Source organism: Octodon degus, unplaced genomic scaffold, assembly GCF_000260255.1.
Source record: "Octodon degus isolate 3935 unplaced genomic scaffold, OctDeg1.0 scaffold00131, whole genome shotgun sequence".
Taxonomy (NCBI): domain Eukaryota; kingdom Metazoa; phylum Chordata; class Mammalia; order Rodentia; family Octodontidae; genus Octodon; species Octodon degus.
The window spans coordinates 5,809,791-5,826,432 of record NW_004524707.1 but is presented as its reverse complement, the minus strand read 5'-3'; the positions used below and the strand labels follow the sequence as shown (position 1 = coordinate 5,826,432).

Below are 16,642 nucleotides of genomic sequence, written 5' to 3'. Positions count from 1 at the left end.
AGATACCTGCTGATCCCAAGAGCTGAGACTTCCTCATTCCTACACCCTCTATATATACCCAGCACCTCCCCTGAATAAAGTGAGACTTGATCAGAATCCTGTCTTGTCTTCACTCTTCGCATCTCCTGTCCTTTGTCCTCTCTTCAATTCCCCTCTCCTCCCCCAGGTGACCTTCGTTGACTGACCAGCTGGTTTGGGACAAGTGGCGCCCAACGTGGGGCACCTGGTATGGAGGGTTCAACAACAAAACCATCTGAGAGAGCCAGCAAGAGAGAACCAGAAAAAGAGAAAGTAAAAGAGGCAAAAGAAAAAAATAAAAGAGGCCTGCGCCACAGTTGTCTGCTGCGAAGTCTGAATCTTGGTAAGCAGATGGCACCCCTTTCCCCTTCCCTTCGGCAAGGGACAGGCATTAAGTGAACATGAGATATTTGTAGAAAGTTTGAGCAAAGCATTAAAGGTGCAAGGAGTAAAGGTTAAAATTAAGGATTATTATGAGATTTTTGGACCTAAAAAGGTCCCAGTGATACAGGGAAGTCAAACTCCCCACCTGATCTAAATGAGTTCATGTTCTCTAGAACTGAGGAGTGGGTTTTGGGAACAGATGGAGGTTGAGAGTAGAGTATTTTATTGGGAGAGAAAAGCTTCTGTCTCAGAGAGGACTGAAGGGGGACCTAAGCAGTTTGCCCAGGAAGCTGTCTTTTTCAGTTTATTTTTATAGAGCAAAACCATGCGGAGTTAAGGTAGAGAGGAAGAGGCGGCAGCCGGCCGAGAAAAGTAGCGAAGACGCACAGCGCGAGAGGCTCCGCTCAGCCACTTGCACCGAGCCAGACTTGGGTGGCGATGGCCCAGATCGGCCTCCAATGCAGCGCAGCGTAAAGAGGCCGTGGCGCTGTCTCTGGCCACCCAAGGCAACGGCTTTGGGGCTGGAGGAGGGGCTGCGCTGGACACGCAAGAGGAAGAGGTCTTGCTTAGGTGGATGTGGGGTGGGATAAAACTATGGTCAACCAATGGGATTGCAAGCAACATTGCTCAAGTAAAGTTGATTACACCCAGGGCCAAATGGGGGCTGGGCTGGTGACTCACTTGGGTCTTTTTAGGTGATGGACACCTATTTAGAATATCAATCCCAGGTGCTACTCTTTTAGCATTTGTTTGGCCTTTAGGTCTTTTAGGTCTGACTCACAGTAGGAGCATCCGCCCCTCCCACAGTTACAAGATAACTTGTCTTTTGTGCTGTCTCCTTCAAGGGCCTTGACCTGTCTGACTGCCTATTAATATTTCTATCTAATTTGGCTACATATAACACCAGTTACGCCCTTTTCCTACTGGAATTTAACTGATGAAATCTTAACCCAGAGACACTGTGACCTGGTTGTTGCTAATGTGATTTAAAAAAGGGTAAAAATATACTACAAGGACAAAAACATAAACTCATCTTAAAGGACAGAGAACCCCCTAATGGTGTGTGCCCTCCTGTAAGGGAACAAAATCTTGAAATCAAAACCAGGAAACCAGATTTATATTGAGCATAAAGAACAAAGAGCTCAGCAGGAGGATTTAAAATGTTTTGAGCTTGGCCAGAAAGAAAGCACCAAGAAAGCTGTAGACTGCAAAGATGGAGCTGAGAGGACCTCCATTGCCGGGAAGGAACCTGAGAATGGAAGAGATAGCCTTAGGGCATTATAGGAGGAGGCAGTTCTCCACCCTTTACAGCCTCAGAACTGCAAAAGTCAGGGACTTTGCCTTGAGGGGAAAGCCACACGGCCCCTATCCAGAATGGCAGTGGCGGTTAGGCAATACAGAGCCACAGCTCCATACACCACAGCCATTTTAGAACTGTGGCTGACAATTAGCCTACTCATGAGGACTGGCAGGCATTAGCCAGAGCCACCCTCTCTGGGGAGGATTATCTCCTATGGAATTCTTCCTGTATACAAGAAAGCTTCCACAATGATAGCTTCACTGTTGATGTAGGATTTGTTACCTTCACCAGCTGCAATCAAATACTTAACTACAGTAGCCCTATTTGCCAAAAAAAGGGACATGTGTTTGTGTGGGGGGGAAGTTTAGCCTTCACAAATTTACCTATCAACTGGACAGGACTATGTGTCCTGGCAATTGTATTGCCTGATATAGATGTCATCTCTGGTAATGATCCCGTACCCTTTCCCAGTTTAGATTATGCTATGGGCCGCACAAAGAGGACAGTCCAGTTCATCCCTTTATTAGTGGGGCTAAGAGTCACGGCGGCCATGGGGACAGGCACAACAGGATTGGGAGTAGCAGTACATTCTTACAGTAAATTATCTAATCAGCTGATTGATGATGTTCAAACACTGTCTGGTACTATCCAAGATATCCAAGACCAGATAAATTCATTAGCAGAAGTAGTCTTGCAAAATAGGAGAGGCTTAGACCTTCTAACAGCAGAGCAGGGAGGGATCTTAGCTTTACAGGAACGCTGCTGCTTTTATGCAAACAAGTCCAGTATTGTTTGAGATAAAATAAAGAGACTTCAAGAAGATCTTATTAAGAGGAGAAGAGAGCTATTTAAAAACCCTTTCTGGAGCACATGGAATGGAGTACTACCCTACCTTCTCCCCCTATTGGGACCCTTGATAGGACTATTAATGCTTTTATCAATAGGATAAAATGTCTTTTCAATAGGCTGATGACTTTCATTAAACAACAATTGGATGCCATTAAAATGAAACCTATTCAGGTTCATTATCACAGGCTTGAGATGGCTGAAAGGGAAAACTGCACTGGAATACAACCAGCTTATGATGATGAAGGTGTGGAGACCTCTTAGTTCTCCCACCCGTGGTGAGATGGTCAGGCTAGCCAGAGACGGGTAATGAGGGGCATACACGAGACACCACTCACTGCCTAAGACAGGAACGGGACCTTCTGCTGTCCTAGTCTCCTATGACGGGTAAGGTTTGAGTTGGGTCCATGTAGAGGATGCCTCGACCTAAGACAGGCACTGCCACCTCAAGGGAATCAGCTGTCTACAGAAGCCATATTTTATAGACATATATAAAAGTAAAGGGGGCTCTGTGGGAAGCCATTAACTGGTATCCATTTTATAATAGTGTCAGCCATTTTCTTAAGTTTCTATTCCCCTGCTGAGTTAAGTTATGGTCCTTCTCACCTTGCCCATTCCACATGAATCACGTGCTATGCCCCAGGGGTTGCACCTTCCCCTATTGCCTAGATACCTGCTGACTCCAAGAGCCGAGACTTCCTCATTCCTACACTACCTATATATACCCAGCACCTCCCCTGAATAAAGTGAGACTTGATCAGAATCCTGTCTTGTCTCCATTCTTCGCATCTCCTGTCCTTTGTCCCCTCTTCAGTTCCCCGCTCCTCCCCCAGGTGACCTTCGTTGACTGACCCGCTGGTTCGGGACAATGTGTCACTTAAATTTAACCTCTCACACAATGGAATAGATATAATTACAAAACTAGAAAATGCCTTGTTGGTTACCATCTCCTAAAGTGGAAAAATAATAATGGAATCATGAGTGATGGGGTAGCAGATATAAAGAAAATGCAGCAAAGCCATTAACATAGCACTAAAAGCTTCAAATAACAGTTGTGTTTAGATTTAGCATCAGTAGGAGTTATGTGTGCTGCCTCTCTAAATAATACTGCTATTTCTCATGGACGTGCTCATGGTAAAGTTTGTTAAATTATTATTTTTTAAAATTTTTTTATTGTATGTGGTACAGGGTCTCGTTATGCAGCTTGGACTCGTAGGGATCCTCCTGTTTTCTGCCTCCCCAGCACTGGGATTACAGGCGTGCACCACCATGCCTGAACTCAGTGGCACACTCAGCGCACCTGGGGGAGGGGCTGATGCACATGTGGTGCCAAGTTATTGATATTTGGGGGGGGGGGTGCTCAGGATGCCTTCCGGGCAGATCTGGTTTGGCTTGAGGATAAGGGGATTGAACCACAGCATCCTGAGCCTGACTGCTTTGTTTCAGCAGGCACTTAAACACCTGAGCTAATGGGCAGGCCCCCTGATATTTTTAATGAACATACATGTATAACTTTAGGAAGAAGATGATGATATAATTCAGCAAGTCAAACACATCCAGGATCTAAACACATGTGGCTACGGCAAGTAGGGCTGGAAGCGGATGTTACTAGTAAAGATGTCCTGAAGTGAAATCAAGGACGTTAGAATATTTTACTTCTTGGTCTCCAACTTGTCATCATTATTTTCTAGAAAAAAAATTATAAATACTAGCAGAGTTCTTCATGTGAACAGCCTGAAGTGACCTGTGAAAATGGTTTGCTACTCTCTTGACCCAAAAAATTCCACAAAATCATGCAAATCAAGAGGCTCAAATATTCATGTTCACTTTAAGAACACACATGAAACTGACCAGGCCATCATGGGTGAGCATATCCAAAAGGCCACCAAGTAGCTGAAGGATGTCACATTAAAGAAGCAGTACGTGCCATTGTGGCATTATAATGGTAGAGTGGGTAGGTGTGCCCAGGCCAAACTGTGGGGCTGGACACAGGGTCAGTGGCCCAAAAAGAGTGCTGAATTTTTGCTTCACATGCTTAAAAAATGCAGAGAGTAATGCTGAGCTTAAGGGTTTAGATGTGGATTCTCTGGTTACTGAACATATCCAGGTGCACAAAGCACCCAAGATGCGCCGCCTTACTTACAGAGTTCATGGCCGGATTAATCCATCCATGAGCTCCTCTGCCATACTGAGATGATCCTTACTGAAAAGGAACAAACTGTTCCCAAAGCAGAGGAGAAAGTTGCACAAAAGAAAAAGATATCCCAAAAGAAACTGAAGAAACGAAAATTTATGGCATGGGAATAAATTAAACATAAAATAAATGCAAATAAAATTAATATTATTTGCCATTATTAGTAAATAAAAAAAAATACTTGAGGAAAGTTTTCAAGTCAAAGATGCGTTTTCTTACTCATCCACATGGCTGACACTGACAAAGGTTCTACAATCTGAGGTACAGGATCTCAGGATAAATCTTGAGGGGATTTCACTGACCTTCTCAGACCAAAAAGCTACAACTCTTGTTGCACAGGTCCTGCTTTACCTTGGTCTTAACCATCCAGTAGAAAAGTATGAAGACGAAATATAGGAAGTAAAGCCATGTTGTTATGTTGAGCTGTGGGGGACTCAGGTCAATAATTTCAGACATTGCCAGTTAAACAGAAGACCCAATGCTATTATGGGCTACTGGACTCTTTTAGAATATTTTGCTGAATTTACACACCTATAATATTCAATAACGGAACTTAGAAAAAATGGGGTATACAGATGAATGTCCATTTTGTATCTGTGTATTCAAAGTGGTTAGGATAGATATATAGTTACATTGTGTTAATGAATAGAATGATTTGTTCTAATGGTGTTTGTAAATAGGACCTCAAGTCCGCATCTTGTACAGCAATTAACCACTAAGAAGAATATATGCAGTGTGTTGGTTATTGAAAAAAAAAAAAAAAAGATGTGTTTTCTTTTGAAAACCTAGAATTTTTTTTTTTTTTTTTTTTTTTTTTTTTTTTTTTTTTGGTGGAACCGGGGATTGAACTCAGACTCTTGCACTTGCCAGGGAAGCACTTATTCTACTGAGCCATCTCCCTTTTGTTATATAGGGCTTGCTCTTTCTTGGTATTAACATTCATCAGAAAAGTATGAAAATGAAGTATAAAAAGTAAAGCCATATTAATGTGATGAGCTGTAAAATGCTCAAGTCAACAACTTCGGACATTGACAGTCTTATGGAAAACCCACTACTATTATGGACTACTGGACTATATTGGGATATTTTGCTGAATTCATGCACCCACAGTATTTAAATGACAATGAAATGCCCTTCTCTAGCAAAACTAACCAAAAAGAAAAAAAGGGATAAAAATGAACGACCATTTTGTATCTGTATACTCAAAATAGATAGGATAGATATAGGGCTCCATTCTCTTAATTCAATGAATAGAGAAGTTGTTCTAATAGTGTTTGAGACAGTATACCAGGCCTGCATCTTGTACAGTGAATAACCACTAAGACAACAATATGCAATGTATTAATTATTGAAAATGTACTAGTAATCGGTTATGAAACTGTCTCATTGCTATTTGCTTCTCAATAAAAATATTTTTTAAAAAATGAAAACCTGGAATCAATAACTGACCTATACCCATTGTTAACCTATTATCTTGTTTTGAAATTTTGTTTTATTTCTGTTTAAAATTAAAAAATAAAATGTGAAAAAAAAAAAACTGACCTAAATTTGGTGCCCCAAAGAAGTGACTGAATGGTTACATCTTATTTCTTCATCGGTACTAATGAATGATCACAAGATAAGAATTTTATTATCATTTTAGTGTAAAAATTAAAGAATTTTTATTGTTAGGCAGAAAGAATGCATCCCTGTTTTTGCCGTTAGCTCTCTGTTGAGGTGACAAAATATCTGAGATAAACAATTTAAAAGGAAGAGAGGTCTATTTTGGCTCATGGTTCCAGAGGCCTCAGTCTATGGTCACTTGGCCCTGCTGTCCTTGGCCTGTGGCGAGGCAGCACCTCCTGGCTGGGAGCATGTTGTACAGCCAACCTGCTCACCTTGTCGTGGTTAGGAAGTAGGAAGAGAAAGAGAAAGGGAAGTGCTGAGGCCCCAGTATCTACTTTGAGGCCACCAGTGACTTAAGTTCCTTCCATCTGGTGAGTATCTAAAAGATTCTATCACCTCCCAAAAGAAGTACAGGCTTGTGACCAAGTCTTCAGCACATGGCTTTTGGGAAGCTCTTCAATCCAAACCCTAACACCTATAGTTTCTGTTCACAAATGCCTATTTGTATGCATGAAGATTTTCCACCTTTGAAACTGACTAAAGCAAAGGAGAGCACAGGTCCATGTGTGCATACGGGTAACACCAGCCTGCACGTTCAGCACTGCGGTCGACTTGGGAGCAGACAAACTTCCTGCGAATCACTAAAATCTTGCCTGAATCTTTTCCCTTTTATATTGCTCATCTGGTACTTTTTTTTTTCTATTCTACATTCTATATTAATGAGGCAATTTTTTTTTAAGCTCTTTATATCTAAAAAGGGCAAGTGTTGTCCTAGAAAACTTCTGATCCTATTGTGGGGGGAGGAGAGGAATGTAATAAGTTGCTGTGCAAAAAAGTATTATTAATCAGAGCTGTGATTTAAAAGATCATTGAACAGCACTACTTCCTGTCCACTTTTCTCCAAAACCAGTCCCTAGAATGTAAACTCCAGAGGGCAAGCGTTTGCTGTCTTGTTGACCACCAAATCTCCAGTGCCGCCCAAAACAGTGCCTGGCACATATTAAATATATATTTGCTGAATAAGTTAAGGACCTAAGCAAATTAGAGGAGAAAATTCACTGTCTGTAATTATCTCTTGTTTGCACTATGGAAGCATCTTTCTCCCTTTTGCAGCCATGAGTTTTAGAAAAAGTAAAAGATGTTACCCATGCAATTTTCTGTGAGAGCCTGCAGGCTTCTCAGCACCAGGAAGGACCTGCAGTCCCTTCTGGGTTGAGAGTGGATGGTGGATGGCTGAGTTCTCGACCACAGAAGACCTGGCCAGGGAACGGCTGAGAGTGCCGGGCAGGGTGTGTGCAGCGGGTCCAGCTGTCAGTGTGTGTGTGACGGGAACACTGTCTTCAACAGTAGGGAGAAGCCATGTCCTCAAGAGGCCATTGAGCTCTTTCAGAGCTGAAAAGCAACCTAGCCCCATCCGTTATTTCATGGAGATACAAAAAGCAGAAAAAAAAAAAAGAAGAAGAAGAAGAAGCAAGACTCGTGTGGGCTGCCCCTATCAAGATAACCAGGATAGGATGCAGAAAAGGGAAATAAGATGGTCTGGGATGGCTAATCCCCTCCTACCCAGTCCTCTGAACTCAAGTGGGGACACACTAGGCCTGGCACCAAAGGGCACTTTGCTCCACTACAACTAACCCATAGCTAACTGTTATGGTGTGTGTGTATTTGTTCCCCCACAGACTCATGCAGTCACTGAGGTGCAGTTCTACAATTTGTGATTAATTCACCATCCAGGGCTGGGATTATGGCTCTGAGTACTGCTGGGATTATGGGTGTGAGTACTACACTCAGCCTGGGGTGGATAGCCAGAATGTAACATAAGGGAGACAGACTAGCTCTGTTGCCTTTGTTGCTGGTACTCCTCCTTTGCTCTCTGCTGTTTGCCACCGCCATGAAAGGTTGTTCTGTGCCGTTTGCCTCTCTGCCTTGGGGCCAGCTGACACACTGCACATGGGGGTCCTCACTTGCAGGACTGTGCCCCCCCTCCCCGCAGCCCATGTAGAGGACCAGCAGCTTTGCCCACTGGGGTGTTCCACTGTGGTAGGAGACATGGACAGCAAAGGTCTCGCTGCTCAGGCACTGGTTCTGCTGGTGGAGCAGCATGGAGCCAAGGCTGTCCTCCACACAGTGCAGGCCAAGTCCCTAACTGGTCAGTTCAGAGGTGAGTGTTGCAGAGATGACTGCGCAGACCTGTGGCCCTGGGAAATCCTGGCCTGATGGTGGCAGTTCAGGTTGACATGCAGTTTAGGCACAAAGCCATGATACACAACCTTGTCCTTGGTTACCACAAGCCAGTGTGGTATGTAGAGGCTGGTGGAGAGTAACCAGCATGTGGGTGCTGGGTGGGGGCACAAGAACCTTCTCCCTTCTCATCCTGTCCCTTGTAGATTTCTGCATTCACTGCTTCTTTAGATTCCTCTGTGGCCTCAGCGCCACAGGAGGCTGTGGTTATCTCAGAACCAGACCCCAAAGCAGCTGGAACCGCTGATTCACAGGGCCAGAGCCCACCTTGCTGAGGGCCCTGTAACTCCCAGGGGCAGAGTAAGGGGCAGGACTGCTCTTCAGAACTGAAAATGCCAAAGCATTAGCTGATCCCCAACGCCACTATCAGCCTTCCATATCTGTGTGGGTGGTAACCAGCCTGTGGGTACTAGGCTGCAAGCTCCTAGACCCTTCCTGTGAGCAGAAATGCCTGCCTGGGATTCACTATCCCGTCTCCTCCCAAGCTGAGAAATGGGGTTGAAGGGCCAAATATTTCAGCCCATGTGCTGGACTAGCTAATAGTTATCTTGTAACACCCTGCTGAACTGAATCAGTGTGGTGCTGGGTGTGGAAGGCCCACCTGAGGATTGTCACCGTCAGTACAATAGGAGAACTGGAAGGGAAGATCATGTGCTGTTGATTCTCCTGGAGAAGCTTCTTGCACTGGTTTTCTGATATGAACTCAGAGGAGCTTGTGTCCTCGCTGTCACCAAACACGGCTGTGGTTCTCTTCAGGGGAGCTCTGTACCTTACCTTGAGCCTCACTTCCTGGCTCCAGTGCAGATCCTTCAGCTGCTGGCGCAGATCCTTCATCCCAATGGTGAAGACTTTCTGGTTTCCACCACTGACTGAGCTTTGGGCCCTACCAGTGCAGATCCTTGATACAGACCTGCATGGAACATCACTGTGGGCTCTAGGCCTTTGGTGAGACTCTGGGGAGCAGTGACATGGAATCTAGGTCTTCAGCAGGACTCACACAAGACACTGCAATGGGACCCAGGCCTTGTGCTGGATTCTTTGTATCTGTAGTTGTGGACAGATTTCCTATACCCTACTGCATTTGATTCCTTAGATGAATATTATAAAATTATCTTAAAAATTATGTGTCCTGTATTAAATCTATTCCCCTATAAACTCTGGCTATACCACCTCATAAAGTGGGGTCCACTCATTGCCAAAAGGAGCTTTGCTTCTTTTCTCTGAGGCTTCTGCCATCCAACCTTCCTTGCTTTCAGACCACTTTGTCCCCATGGTTACCCCCAGCACCCCCAGTGACTACCTGAAAGGGCAGTTGTTGCTTTAGTTGTTTATTGAGATCACCGGGCCCCTTTCTCTTGCCCCTCTCAAAAGCTCATCCTAGCAATTTCCCTGCTCCAGTCCACGGGGGAGAGGAAGGCGGTGAGCCCCACCTCAGCTGCAGATCTCCTGGAGCAGTGGGATCATGGCAGGCAGCCCCTGGATGCGCTGGATTTGGTACCAGTATTCGTTGTTAATGCTCCGAAGCTCAGCCAACAGGCCTAGCAGCTTTGCATAAAGAAATCTTTGGAGGAAGCAACAAGATGACCAGGAATAGGAGAGAGAAACGAAGCAGCTGGAGCCCAGACTTCCCTGGAAGCGAAGTCTTACCACTACAGAAAATCACACTGTGACAGGACAGATTTACCACAAGTTTCAAAGATCTCCTAGTGTCTGACACTGTCTTCTCTTACCACTACTAGCTTTTCCTAAGCCCAGAGCTCTGAGGGTCAAGTATGAAGAAAGCTACAGAGGCAGTCAGAATTTCAACTGTGTAGAATGTGTGTAGGATCCCGAGCATCTGGCATTCCAGAGTGTGTTCCAGAAGGTGGATGTGTTGCTCTGTGGCACAAAGTGTCCCCTTATAGCAAACTGACCGGTTGAGACATGAGCAAAAGGAGAGGTGGAACATATCTCAGAGCCTAGAAAGAACACTGAGTAAGGGACTGCACTTGGTCATGAAACTGTGAATGATTCGAAAACTTCTGGGACACAGAAATACCAAGGACTTTGCCTAATGGAGAAAGTGGAGAGGCCTAGAAATAAGAATGAATAAGACTCTTCAAAATCTGCGTCAGTCTGAAGAAGCTGGAGAGGTGAGGTGATAGATGTCATCAGCTGCAGGAGTGCTTCTCCATAGAAACTGAGCTACTACTCATCTCTACTGAATTAAAAAGTTGGGGGAGCAAGGACCAGACTCCCCAAGAGACCTGGTTTCCTAAAGGAGAAGACAATAAAAAGCACACCTCCTGAGCTGGATTTCTCCCTAACACTTCTATCCCTGGCATGACCTCCCAGCCCCCCATCTCCCACCCACCCACCGTTTCTGAGGCCTTGGCTGCTGCTCCTTGATGTAGCTGTCCAGAGTCAGTGCCACCTTCTCTTGCAGCTGCTCAACCTCTACCCTCTGAGTAACTCCAGGCCGGTCTGTAAGACAGGAGCTGGGAAGGACAGGTGGGGGGAGGCCTGCAGTGCCCTCAGCACCACAAATGATATGGACCCATGTGGTTGGTTTGACTGGGGTAGATTAGTTCAAGGGCCTAAGTCTGGGCAGAGGTGGTGAGGCTGAAGTTCCCAGGCTGTGGGGCCGCTTACCAGGAGAGAAGAGGGCCATGGCAGCCATGAGCACATACTCAGCCTCTTGGAGCTGCAGCCGTCTCAGTGTCCCATGGAAATGCAAGATCAACTCTACAAAGTCTTTCTGGAACCCTGCTGCAAGAGACACTAGGCTTAGGAGACTCCAACTCCCTTTACCATGTCCCATTCCACAAGGATACATGCGTCTAGCTCTCTAGCACCCCCTCACCATGGATTATGTCTTCTACTGTATAGCAAAGAGGCCCACACAGGAAGCTCTGGGTCTGGAGACAGAAAGTGGTATTGAGCGCAATTTGAAACATTTCCACCGCTGCTCCCTTCAGCAGGGAGAGCTGGTCCTCCATGGCCAGGGACCTATGGGGAGCAAGAAACAAGGGCACTGAGACTCAAGTCTGAGCTCCCAGTCTTGAGGGACACACACACAGAAAAAGAAAGCTGGGAATCTGAGACCTGGTGCTAGGAAATGTTGAGGGCTGTGTTAATAGGATTAGTGGTTTTTCCAGGGTGGGTAATTTATGAAGTGTTGACTTTCTGAAAGATAAGGCCACTCACCGGAAAAGGGGCAGAGCCTTGGTGAACTTGATAATCTGCAGTAGCATAAAGGTTATAATATCTGCAAAGTGTGTGAGCAGAGGAAGCACAGGGTCCAGGATGGGAAGAGGCTGGCGATGACCAAAGAGGTAAGCTGGAGGCTGCAGAGATCAGAGCATGAGCACAAGGCCCTGGCCCCAGGGCCCACCTTGAGGCTTTGCCAGCTTTGTCTTGGAAGCTTCTTCCCTGAGGAGCTACCGGACTGGCTGCTGGAGAAGGCCTATCCTCTGTTGCTGAGCAACACACAGAGCACTTTCCCACTGGCCACCTTCTTGGGTGCCCTTTTGGTAACCTTCTAGTCCCAGATCCCATCTCACCTTGAACTGCACAAACTGGTCGAACATGGTGGCTACATAGCGTGTGTGGGCCTCCAGGAGGATCTGGACCAGCTCTTTCTGCTCCTTCCTCAGCTTCATCGGTGAGTGTTGTGCCCGCCGCCATGCCTGCTTGGCTCGCCGCAATACGAGGGCTTCTGGTGACAGCACCACTGCGCCAGGCAAGAGAGTGCAAAACCACTGAAACTGACAGAGAGCACCTTTCTGCCAGTCCTACCACTAGCTGCCCTAGTCAAGGAAGGATGGGGGGCAGCTCCTGAGGCTTCCTTGAACTTGGTTGCAATCCCAGGGGCTCCTGGTAACAGGGATTCCTTTCCTCTACCTCAGAGGTATCTCATAAGCAGAAGACAGTGCCTTGTGAGAAGGGACAGGTGGAAGCGGTAGTGGCAACAGTGGATGGAGAGGAAGGGCTTCAGGGAGAAGCATGAAGAGGGCCTGACCACCTCCCATTCTGTTTGCACACTGTGCTGTTCACCATTCCAATGCTGTGGCAAAATACCTGAGAGAACAATAACTTAAGGAGGAAAGATTGATTTTGGTTTCAGAGGTTTCCCTTGGCTTTATTGTTTCTGGGCCCAGTGCGGAGCAGAACGTCATGGCAGAAGGGTATGGTAGAGAACAGTGCCTTACCTTGTGGCACACAGAGAGAAAACAGAAGACCCAGAAAGGAAAGGTCTGGGACGAGATACAGTCCCCAAGGTCACACCCCACCCCTGCCCTTCACCGAGGCCCCGGATCCTGAGGTGAGTTTCCATCCTCCACCAGTAATGTCATCACACTGTGCTGCATCAGAGGACTAACCCACTGATGATGTTAAATCCCTCATGATAAAAGCACCTTCCCAGAGCCTTGTCTCTGGATACCTGCGCCTTTGAGGGGACATTTTAGAAACAAACTGTAACACATAGCATTATCATTTCAAAGGTTTGGGGTTAGAGCCTACTTGATGGAACAACACTAAGGAAGACAAGGCAAACATGTTTTTCAGAATCGCAAACAAGCTTAGCCTCCATTGACAAGTCGAAAGTCAAAAATAAGTGATAACTGGGAGTGATGGCAAACACCCATACTCCCAGAACTTTAGGGGGCTGAGGCAGGAGGGTTGCAAGTTTGAGTCCCTCGAGACCTGGTCTCACAATAAAAAAATAATAAATGGGTTAGGGATATGGCTCAGTGGGAAAGCCCTGAGTTCCAAAACTAGTATTGAAGGGGAAAAAGAGGATTCAGACTAAATTCAAACCAAGATGTTTGGCCTCTCAGCTTCCTCTCCTCTGCTCCAAATTGGAAATAGTGTGATGGAAACAGTGAGGCTGAGAGTCAGACAGACTGCAGCTTGAATAAATCCTGAATCTACACTGCAGCCGAACGCGCCTGGGCAACAGGCCTTCTGTGATCCCCACTTGCGTCATCTGTTGGATCGCAGTTATCTGACACAGAGAAAGCATAAAGTATTGAGCACCTACCGGGTGGCACACATTGTACTCGAGAGACAGTGGAGTAAAGGCGAGCTGTGTGAATGCCGAGAGCCATGGTGGTAACCAACAGTGGGCGTGCTGCAGCAGGCTGCTGGCAGTCTGTCATCACAAGCCCTGAAAGGTTTGCCTTTGCTGATCTAAGGGAAAGGCATTTCAGGCAGAAGGAATGGCAGGTGGAACAGTTCGGGGGGAAAGTGAGCTTGGTGTGTCCTAGGGTGACACTGAAATCAGTGTGCCCGGAAGGAACAAGCAAAAGAGAAGAGGTAATAAAACCTGACAGGTGCTGTGCAGAAGCTAGACCACGAGCCCACGTGTGTATTTGAAGAGTGCTGGGGAGCAAAGGGAGGTTTGAGCACAATAGCAACATGATGCGGCTAGTTTCAAGAAGCCCATGTTGCCTGCCATTTAGCAAATGACAAAACAGAGACTTGGTCCATAGATTCTTGGGCCAGTAAAAGGCTGACTCACTGTCTTTCCTCATGCCAGCGTCCAGACACTTCTGCAACCTACAGGCTGGGCAGTGGCGCCTCTGCGCCCTGCTGACTTCACAGCTTCCGGTGAAGGGGCATGTGGGCTCAGTGCTTTTGTTAACTGCTCTTCTGTGAGGGACAGAAATGTTGTTAGGGTCTGGGATGGCAGGGACAAGGCATGTGTGAATGTGAAGGAATGACAGGATATGGACTAAAAAGACTTGGGAATCTGGTGCCAACGGCTAATCTGAGCTGTGAGCAAAAGTCCTCAAGGGTGGATGGTATGACACACATCAAGCATTTTCACGGGAACACAAGGTCTCATGTGGTCAAGCCCAGTTGATGTAATGCTAGCTTAGTGATTTGAGGTACATAATATAAGTGTCCTCGGCTTATAGGCTGTGTTCATGGGACAAACATGTAGCCCTCTGTCTGTTGTAGCACCAGCTCATGCAGTATGTGGTCACCAGGGAGAGAGTGCCATTACAGGGTAGCTATACTCGGGTACAGGAGGACCTGGATACACCCAGGCCTAGGCCAGAGTCTAAGGACTGCTCCATAGGCTAAGGGCTACCCGATAGGAGTGTGTGTGTGTGCGTGTGTGTGTGTGTGTGTGCGTGTGTGTGTGAGTGTGTGTGTTGGACAGGGTTATTCTGTTGGGGCGGGATCTCTCACCTGAAGAAACCCTTGCAGGCCTCACAAGTCAGGGCATGGAAATTATAGCCTGTGGCTCGGTCCCCGCACACCGCACAGCTCCTGCGCTCTTGTTCACTGCTGCCCAGGCCTTCTGGTGTCAGGATGGCTGCCATAGGCCCCTGAAGGTGGGAGAGGTTAGCAGTCACCTCCGAGCCAGATTTGACCCTCTCTCCCTTCTACAGAGCCTCTTCTCAAAACTGCCCTGCACCAGTGCCCTGCAGGAATGCTGCTCCGAGTCCCTGACCCAGCAGATTGCCTACCTGTTCCTTTTAGGTTGCACACAGCATGCAGGCTTCCGAATCTGGTGGGAGTCGCCTTTCCCTGTGACCACAGGAGCTGCCGCTGGGAGCTGGGGCTTAAAGCCCTCAGCAGCTCAAAACAAGAGACACATGTTGTGTGAGGCCTCCAGAAGCCCCTAGTGCCCAGTGTGGGTAGGGCATAGACTCTGAACCCAGGGCAAAGGGCTGGATGAGAGGTTTACTCTGTGTGCCCAAGCGCTGGTTGGTGGCACATGGGGAGGGAACCTGATGGGCGGGACATCATGACTCATGAGAAGCTGTCCTAATCAGTCTCTGGGATGTTTTCTTACTGCTGAGCTGCAGGCTCAATCTGCAGCCTCCTGGAGATAGGGATCCTGGGTAAGCTAGGAAGGGAGAGACACAGCAAGCTTTTTTAAAAAGACTTTTATACTGGGGAACTAATTAGGAGTGAATGCATATAGCTAGAAGGGGTCCCATTTCTAAACAGGGAGAACTGAGAATTAGATCAGAGTAGCTTCTAATAAATGAGGAATTGGGATTGATTTAGAAAGTTTCATGCCAGAGCTGGCTTCATGGACCTGTGCTGTCCCATCGGCCCTGCATCCAGAGGAGTCAAGATGAAGAAGTCCTAATTAATAAGTTTAAGAGTCAGAAATTTAGTTTTTACTGGTATTTTCCAGGACCCAATCATCGCTGAAGACTTTGGATGTATGCGTGTGCACGTGTGTGTGTGTGTGTGTGTGTGTGTGTGTGTGTGTGTGTGTGTGCTCTCCCACCATCAATGCATAGAAAAGGTTATTTCAAAAGCTTTTTTTTTTGCAGAACCAGGGATTGAACTCAAGCCCTTGCACTTGCTAGAGAAGCGCTTATTCCACTGAGCCATCTCCTCAGCCCCTCAAAAACTTTTGGATATTTGGGCATGGATACTATGTTAGATAAATATGATCCCACATAAACTGTAATAAAGTTTCCGTCTTCCAATTTGGGGGCAGAAAAGAAAGTAATAAACAGAGGAAAGGAAACAACCAACATGAAAAAAGGAAGTAACCAATATTGTTGTAGGCAACTGAGTTAGATAGAAATATTATAGGCAGACCCGGCTAGGCTCTGGGAGGAGCCAGTGCAGGAAGATGGGATGTCTTGCAACCCTGGGGGAAACAGGCACTCCATGGTGGGCCAGACCAATATGAAAGATCAAACAGATGCATCCACATACTCCTCAAGGGTAAGCATCAAGGACTGATATTCCAAATAGGCATCTATCACCCTGAGGAAGTCAGGAAGGCACTAACTTAACCCCCTACAATAAAAGGCCCCTCTTCTGTATTCATGTCCACTTGCTGTGGGACTCGCTTCCCCATTTGATCCTGATCGATCAATTTTACCTCAGCAACAAAACTTGTATTCTTATTGGTTAACCATACTTTTGTGCCCCCTCAAGCTCACCTTGGGAGTTTCCAAGTTTCTTACCTTGGACCCACCTCACACTGTGGATTTGCTCTTTAAAAATCCCCAGAAAAGACAGGTTCCTTGGCAACCTATTCAGGACCCCTCCTGTCTCTCTCTCTCAGACAGAAGCTTTCTTTCCCCCAA

The 16,642-nt window shown here is 46.5% G+C and overlaps 1 protein-coding gene across 6 annotated transcripts; it reads right to left on the bottom strand.

Moving 5' to 3' along the window:
- Positions 1-9,900: 9,900 nt before the first annotated feature.
- LOC101572330 (nuclear receptor subfamily 1 group I member 3-like) lies at positions 9,901-15,246 on the bottom strand. Of its 6 annotated transcripts, none has more exons than XM_023701199.1 (9): positions 15,050-15,244; positions 14,769-14,926; positions 14,092-14,222; positions 12,131-12,300; positions 11,775-11,914; positions 11,431-11,576; positions 11,220-11,336; positions 10,946-11,051; positions 9,901-10,149 (listed from the first exon to the last, which is right to left on the bottom strand). In XM_023701199.1, the coding sequence occupies exons 2-9, from the start codon at positions 14,900-14,902 to the stop codon at positions 10,020-10,022; spliced, it is 1,074 nt and encodes a 357-aa protein (XP_023556967.1). In that variant the 5' UTR covers positions 14,903-14,926; positions 15,050-15,244; the 3' UTR covers positions 9,901-10,019. The 6 variants fall into 6 exon arrangements, with proteins under 6 accessions (XP_023556967.1, XP_004641221.1, XP_004641220.1 ...); XM_004641164.2 differs by having other exon boundaries at positions 11,220-11,333; positions 14,769-14,908; XM_004641163.2 differs by having other exon boundaries at positions 14,769-14,908; positions 15,050-15,243.
- Between the last annotated feature and the right edge of the window lie 1,396 nt (positions 15,247-16,642).